Below are 8,247 nucleotides of genomic sequence, written 5' to 3'. Positions count from 1 at the left end.
GAAATTTTATTGTTAATCTTCTGGATTTCTGTTTGCTGTCTCTCTATGGATTTTTGCAGCCTGTTAAATTTGTCATTATGCTCTTCTCTAATCTTCTTAAGTTCCTCTGTTGCTTTGTCTGTGTGTTCCTTGGCTTGTTCTGTGTTTTGCCTGATCTCCTTCTTGAAAATCTCTATATATTAATCTTTTGAATTCTACCTCCAGCAATTCCAAGAAATTCTCTTCCTCCAGAAGGTTTTTTGTTTCTTTGTTTTGGTGGCTTGCTGAAGCCATCATATTCTGTCTCTTTATGTGATTTGATATTGACTGTTGCCTCTGAGTCATCAATAAGTTATTATATTTATTTATTTTATGTTTGCTTACTGTGTCCTAGCTTCTTGTTTTGTTTTGATATGCCCAAATAGACTGATCGTGTGAGCTAGTTTGATTATTGGTGCCTTTGAAGCTCTAACATCCTGTCACCAGGTGGTTAGATCTGTTCCTAGGTATGTGAGCCCAGGAGTCCATTTACTTTTCTTGTATGGATTCAGCTTAGGTGTCCAGGTAGTCGGCCACCAAGTAGGTGGTGCAGGCTCTCACCTACAGTCCTAGATGGGTAGGGGTGATTGGTGTAGGCACAGGTATCTGGCTGAAGTAGGGGGTCACATGCTGATCAAGGCAGGGGGCTGCTGGCTGCCCCTGAGTGTCCGGGAGGAAAGCATGTCCCTGTTTTCTAGAGCGTGTTGTGGGTGGGTTTTCAGCCGGACTTTTGGCACCCAATGCTGTTGGCTGTAAGGACTGGGAGACACCGCTTATTCTTGGACACCTGTTGTAGGTGGCTAGGTGGCATGGGTAGAGCCACCAGTCCTCAGGCCCCTGATGTGGGTAGGTGAAGACCCTGCTTAATGGGAAGAGTGGTGTCAAATGTCACGAACCTACCACTCCACCATATAGCTGACAGTTAAAGTTAGGCTTTAGGTATATACCATGTTGTTCTGTGCTAATGAGAGCCTATGCTGTTGAAATGAGTCCACACAGGTCTATGCAGGGGCGAAAGGCATTCAAAGTATGTGGACCCCTCATGCCTGTGCCTAGGCAAAGGAGCTGTGCCTACCCTAAGTTCCCGGCTTAGGGGAGCTGGCAGATTATTTATCCCTGTTTGTTAGTTTGTTCCCTCTCCAAGGTCAGGAGAATGGCTCACGGCATGTGATGGGCCCTTAATTCGGCCCAGGGAACACAGCAGTGGCTAAAGCCGGCCTGGGACTGGTACAGAGTGGGGAGGGGGCAGGTAAATGGGAGAGAGGATTTTCCCAAAGGGGGTGTTTTTTGATCTGCACAGTGGGTTAGTTACATGTACTTATCTTTTGCCAATTGAGCACCGCTTTTCACTGGTTCTGGAGGCTTGAGTAGACTCTCCCCCATTCAGTCTCTCCCGATGTGGAAAATGCGTCCGAGTGCCACTGCTTGCCTCATCCTGCGTGCCGGCTGCAGGGTACCGGTTCCCACCGAGTCAGGTCTGGCAACTAATTCTTCGCTGCTTCTGAACCATCTTTCCCTCCCCCTGCCACTCACTCTAATTCCTCAACTTTGCCTTTGATGTTTAGGGCTCCTAGATTGTCATATATAATCAATTCACTTGTTTTCTTGGGTCTTTGTTGTAAGAGGGACCACAGGAACCATCTGACTACTCTGCTATCTTGGCCCCACCTCTCATTTTGTTTTTTTTAAGGTGCATATTAAGTGCTTATTAAATGGTAGTTATCATTTTTATAATTAATTTTAAAATCAGAGAGCAGGACTCAGGAAAACTGGTATTCAGGACATGGAACTTTTCATAAAGAGTAAGGAAAAATTTTTGAAATCAAACTATTGAGGAAAGTGAGCAGATATGGGTGAGGTACCTGAATCTGGGGCACGTTTGTAGGGGTTAGGGGGTTGCGTTGGAATCTGCCAGCCAGTGCAGTATAAGGTCAATAACTATTGGCAAAAGTAGGAAGGGCCACCTGAGTAGGAAAGAATTAACATAGCAGGCTTCTGTCTTTAGAAGAGCCTGTTGAAAGGTTGGCTGGCATCTGGAACTTAGCTTTCTCAGTGTTCCCTCCATTACTAACTGATAAGTCTGGTTCACCCTGTCTAGCTGTTTTTGGAAAACTTGGAGGAGCCAAGAGAATAGGCATAGTGTGAACAAAGTTCTATGCTTTCCTTCACTGTATACACATACAGTTATAAGGGATTGTGGTCAGAGTCTGATCTTGTAGTTTAGATTTTAAAGGTGGGGCAGGCAAGTCTAGGTAATAAGGAGGATTAAGGGTAGCTATTCCCAAGAAAGGTGATCCAACTGAACATGGAAATTATCGAACAATGTCATTAATATCACACGCAAGTAAAATTTTGCTGAAGATCATTCAAAAGCAGCTGCAGCAGTGTATTGACAGGGAACTTCCAGAAATTCAGGCTGGATTCAGGAGAGGATGTGAAACCAGGGATATCATTGCTGGTGTCAGATGGATCCTGGCTGAAAGCAGAGAATACCAGAAAGATATTTATCTGTGTTTTATTGACGATGCAAAGGCATTTGACTGTGTGGATCATAACAAATTATGGATAACATTGCAAAGAATGGGATTTCCAGAACACTTAATTGTGCTCATGAGAAACCTGTACATAGATCAAGAGGCAGTTGTTCGGACAGAACAAGGTGATACCGCGTGGTTTAAAGTCAGGAAACGTGCGCGTCAGGGTTGCATCCTTTCACCATACCTATTCAGTCTGTATACTGAGCAGATAATCTGAGAAGCTGGACTATATGAAGAAGAACAGGGCATCAGGATTGGAGGAAGACTCATTAACAACCTACATCATGCAGATGACACAACCTTGCTTGCTGAAAGTGAAGAGGACTTGAAGCGCTTACTGATGAAGATCAAAGACCACAGCCTTCAGTATGGATTACATCTCAACATAAAACAAAAATCCTCACAACTGGACCAATAAGCAATATCATGATAAATGGAGAAAAGATTGAAGTTGTCAAGGATTTCATTTTACTTGGATCCACAATCAACACCCATGGAAGCAGCAGTCAAGAAATCAAAAGATACATTGCATTGGGCAAATCTGCTGCAAAAGACCTCTTTAAAGTGTTGAAAAGCAAAGATGTCATCTTGAAAACTAAGGTGTGCCTGACTCAAGCCATGGTATTTTCAATCGCATCATATGTGTGTGAAAGCTGGACAATGAATGAGGATGACCAGAGAAGAATTGACACCTTCGAATTGTGGTGTTGATGAAGAATATTGAGTATACCATGGACTACCAAAAGAACGAACAAATCTGTCTTGGAAGAAGTACAGCCAGAATGCTCCTTAGAAGCAAGAATGGCGAGACAAGTCTTAACGTACTGTGGACATGTTGTCAGGAGGGATAAGTCTCTGGAGAGCGACATCATGCTTGGTACTGTGGACATGTTGTCAGGAGGGATCAGTCTCTGGAGAGCGACATCATGCTTGGTAAGGTACATTATCAGCAGAAAAGAGGAAGACCTTCAACGAGATGGATTGACACAGTGGCTGCAACAATTGACTCAAGCATATAACAACAATTGTGAGCATGGCACAGAACCAGGCAGTGTTTCGTTCTGTGATACAGGGTGGCTATGAGTCGGAACCGACTCGACGGCACCTAACAACAACAACAACAACATTGGTGTGGATAACTTTGGAAAGGAAGTGAAGGTTCTTTGGAGCTAAAAGGTCAAGGTGCTCTGAGGCTAGGCTTGGATGGTAATGAGATATGGAGTGGAGGAGAGGATTATGATCAAGTACCAATATCCTCAACGAATGTGAAGGAGTGATCAGAAAGTAGTAGATGACGGTGTCAGAGGAGTGGCATAGTTGAATGACACACATGGGCCTCAAAAGGGAGGGATGAGGTTTGATTAAAGGTATAACTAAAATGGCCTGATAGTAGCTGCAGAAAGCTAGATGGGTGTGTTCTGCTTTCTGATCCTATGTATGTGGAGCATGGGAGGATGAGCAGATTCCACTCAAGAATGTTGTGCAAGAAAAACAGTGTTTTCAAATGAGACCAAGTTTTAGTTAAGACAGAGCAGCAGAGGTGATACAGGTTTTCAGGTGCTGGAAAAGCTGAGATTGCCATCTGCAGTGACCTCCTAATGTGTTAGGGGGACAGGAAGTGAGGCAGATTCTAAGGTACTAAGCAACTGTGATTACTATTTGCAGCTAGTTCCTGTTGGCATTAGTAATAGTAATAATGTTATTCATAATATAGCATTTATTGAGCCCTTACTATATGGCTAACACTGTTTTAAGTGCTTTTTTCATATTTATCATATTTAATCTTCACACCAACCTCATGAGGTAGATATTATTATTCAATTTTAGAGATAAGACTAATGAAGTTTATAGAGGGGGTTAAGTAGTAATAATTTGCTCATGGTCACACAGCTAATAAGAGGTGGAGCTGGGATTTGAATTCAGGTCTATCTGACTTAACCATTGTTTCCTTTGAGAAGGCTGGAAGTGAAGCAGAATTCCAGATGCTAGGGTGCAGTTGGGTCCTGGTAGAATTGAAAAGGAAAGCTATGATTGAGACCTTGTGACTCTTGTCTTAAATTTTATATTTCTCAAAATTCTGAAATTTATTTTCTGGGTTAATTTTTTGCTTCCATTAGAGCTCCATGGCAAAATAAGTACTTAGTATAATTACAATAAAAAACTCAGCTATTGGTGTCATTTTTACCAATTTACCAATTTTATACTAGCACCAGGGAAAACATGATAGGCCAAGAGTTCCATGCGTATTGTGCTGCTGGCCATAGAATTCCCTGAAGGACAGATTCTTTGCTGCGATTTCTTATACTTCAATTCAGGACCATTGACTGGCACTGATAAAAGTCTTTAGTGATGGCTAATGGTTTTTTATTTTTTTAATCAGAGGTTATTTCTATTACCAAATAACATTTCTGTTTGTTTCTAGAATTAAAGAAGGTTACCTTTGCCCTCAATTTACTTGAAGGTGACATGATAGCTGGGAAGAATTTAGAAGACTTCCTAAGAAATATTGGGATTAAGTCACCTAAAGAAGAGGTAGAGAAAATTCTTCAATCAGATTTTATTTCTGGTAAGCATTTTAAATATTAGTATCAGTTTTTGTAAGGAGCTCTGGTGGCACGGTGCCACAGTTAAGCACTCAGCTGCTAACCAGAAGCTTGGCAGTTCAAACTCACCAGCTGCTCCTTGGGAGAAAGATGTGGCAATCTGCTTCCTTAAAGATTACAGCTTTGAAAACCCTGTGGGGCAGTTGTACGCTGTCCTGTAGGGTTGCTATCAGTCAGAATCAACTAGATGACAAACAACAACAACAACCTTTGAAAAGGAGCCTTTCCTTTTAAAATTTGCTTGTTTGCAGTTATGAAAATACTTTTAACAAGCAGTTCTAAGTTTTCTGGGAAGTGGGCATGTTGGAATGCATTAAAGAAAATCCCTTGTCCTCAGAGGTACTTGATTTAGTGACTGACGAATTGTTGCAAATTCAGGTTCTGTAATAATCCTAGCTTTGCCATCTTTGATCATCACTGGATGTTGTAAGTTATTGGTACTTGAGTTCTCTTAGAGATACAATCAGAACTAGTGTATCTATACCCTTGTAGCGTTGTTGCAGGGAATACTGGATGGAAATGAATCCAAAATACCTTGTAAATACAGTGTTCAAGAAATATATAAAAGTTATATGCTGATTTTAATACTAGTCTTTTATTATTATCTTGTGCAGAAATTGTTCTTTGTCACCTCTCTCTCTTTTCCTTCCAGAAGATAACATGGTGAATATTAAAGACTGTATGAGGGCTTTGAGGGACACCAAGAAGTTTTCCAATTTTATGGGTAAGAACTCTATGGTAAAACTGATAAAAGGCAACAATGCAGGACTCCTTAAAAGGCCATCAAGTCAAACACTGTGTTTGGTGTTTAAATCTTCTTTATGGTGTCTGTGCCAAATGTTTGTTTTGTCTATACTCAAACACTTGCGATTATGGATAACATACTAAATTTTTAATTTTTAATTTAACACTAAAATATATAAACTTATTTTTTAATTAAATTAAATGTTTATATTAAATTTTGTGATTGAAAAGATTGGAAAAATCACAAGGTTGTGGTTATTTTCCAATAGTTTAAATAAGAAATCTTTATTATATTCTAATGGCAAAGTTTTTAAAAGTAAAAAAAAAAAGACACAGAAATATGAGAAATATAGTTTAGCAAGCCTCTTGTGTTTATGTACCATAGATTGTTTATCCATTCATCTGTTGATGGGCACTTAGGTTGTTTCCATCTTTTTGCTATTGCGAATAATGCTGCAATGAACATGGGTGTGCATATGTCTATTCTTGTGACAGCTCTTACTTCTCTAGTATATACTGCTAGGAGTGGGATTGCTGGATTGTCTCGTATTTCTATTTCTGGATTTTTAAGAAGGTGTCCTATTGTTTTCCATAGTGGTTGTTCCATTTCACATTCCTACCAGCAGTGCGTAAGAGTTCCAAGCTCCCTGCAGCCTTTCCAACATTTGTTATTTTGTGTTTTTTAGATTAGTGCCAGCCTTGTTGAGCTGAGATGGTATCTCATTGTAGTTTTGATTTGCATTTCTCTTATGATTAATGATAGTGAGCATTTCCTCACGTGTCTGTTAGCTGCCTGAATGTCTTCTTTGGTGAAGTGTCTGTTCATATCCTTTGCCCATTTTTTAATTGGATTATTTGTTTTTTTGTTGTTGAGCTGTTGCAGTATCTTGTAGACTTTAGAGATTAGACCCTTATTGGATATGTTATAGCCCAAAATTTTCTCCCACTCTGTAGGTTCTCATTTTACTCTTTTGGTGAAGTCTTTTGATGAGCATGTTTGATTTTTAGGAGCTCCTAGTTATCTAGTTTCTCTTCTGGTGTTTGTGCATTGTTAGTTATGATTTATATACTATTTATGCCGTGTGTTAGGGCTCCTAGCATTGTCCCTATTTTTTCTTTCATAACAAAATAATTTTAAGAATTAAAAAAAAAAGGGCCATAGAAAACTATAAGAGTGGAGAATGGACTGCTCTACTTAGGGGAAATTGATTAAAGAGCTAAGAATACATAATCAGAATTTAGGGCAAAACTCTTAACTTCTCTATGCCTCTCTAGGGAGACCTGTGAAAAACAGGAAAAATAGTATCAGTTTATTTTACTAAAATTTAGGAGGTGATAAATTAGAAACACTTTGTAATTTGAAGGTATAATGGTAATACTTTTAGAGTAGTGGAGATACACTGTTCTGATATATTTCTTTTTTCTCTATAGGGAAACTTTTTTTTTTTATGAGAAGATCAATATGATACAATGAACATTTTAAATGCGTATTAAATAATGATTATAGTATTTTAGAACTAGAATGGTCCTTAAGTAAAATGATGTAAGTTAATTTAAAATACAGTTTTAATTACAAAATATATTAAAGGCTTCTGTTAAATAGTATCATGAACATGTTATCTTGTATATAGGAATCACTATATACAAAAGTTAAAAACTCAGAATAAATTAATTTCTCAAGTCTTTTAAATGCTACTGAATTATAGAAATGATTTCTCTTACAAGTAAACATTTGGAATTTGCAAAAAGAAGCTTTTACTTTTTACTCAGAAGTAATCATGTTTGCTTGCAAAGATGTCATAATAATTCTTGGTAGAATTTTAAGTGAAATCTTAACATAAAATTCTATATACAGTATGTTTAAAAATCCCTCAAAACAAAAATGGAAAATTCAAAAAGAAGAATAGAAGGAAATACATCAAAATATTAATAGTGGGTTGGTGGGCTGGTGCAATTGGAATAATTTTTAAAACTTTTCTGTGTAGCAAATTTCTTTGATGAATATGTGTTATTATATACATAATTTTATTTGATGAATAAGTATTGTTATAAAATAGAATTCCATTTGTCATGAATGATTGCAATTTCAGAACTTGTGACAGTCCATTGTAGTTTGTCTAGATAGAACTTTCTGTGATGACAGAAATGTTCTGTAACTGCACTGTCCAATGTGGTAGTCACATGTGACTATTGAGCACTTGAATATGGTTAGGGCAAGTGAGAAACTGGATTTTAAATTTTATTTAAATGTAAATGGCCACATGTGGCTAGTGACTGCTCTGTTTGGATAGTACAGATCTAGAAAAGGCCATGAGGTTTATTGTTATGCTCAAAAGATTTAGATC

General features: G+C 38.4%; 1 protein-coding gene across 1 annotated transcript in view; it reads left to right on the top strand.

Moving 5' to 3' along the window:
- The window catches only part of LOC101342993 (uncharacterized), a 512,538-nt gene that overhangs the window by 80,746 nt on the left and 423,545 nt on the right, over positions 1-8,247 (top strand). The window contains exons 17-18 of the mRNA XM_023729385.1: positions 4,978-5,121; positions 5,811-5,882. Coding sequence (XP_023585153.1) covers positions 4,978-5,121; positions 5,811-5,882 — 216 coding nt within the window. The remainder of the gene's footprint in view (positions 1-4,977; positions 5,122-5,810; positions 5,883-8,247) is intronic.

This window comes from Trichechus manatus, unplaced genomic scaffold, assembly GCF_000243295.1.
Source record: "Trichechus manatus latirostris isolate Lorelei unplaced genomic scaffold, TriManLat1.0 scaffold00028, whole genome shotgun sequence".
Classification (NCBI taxonomy): Eukaryota; Metazoa; Chordata; class Mammalia; order Sirenia; family Trichechidae; genus Trichechus; species Trichechus manatus.
The sequence above is the reverse complement of the archived record's forward strand: the minus strand, read 5'-3'. Positions and strand labels throughout refer to the sequence as shown.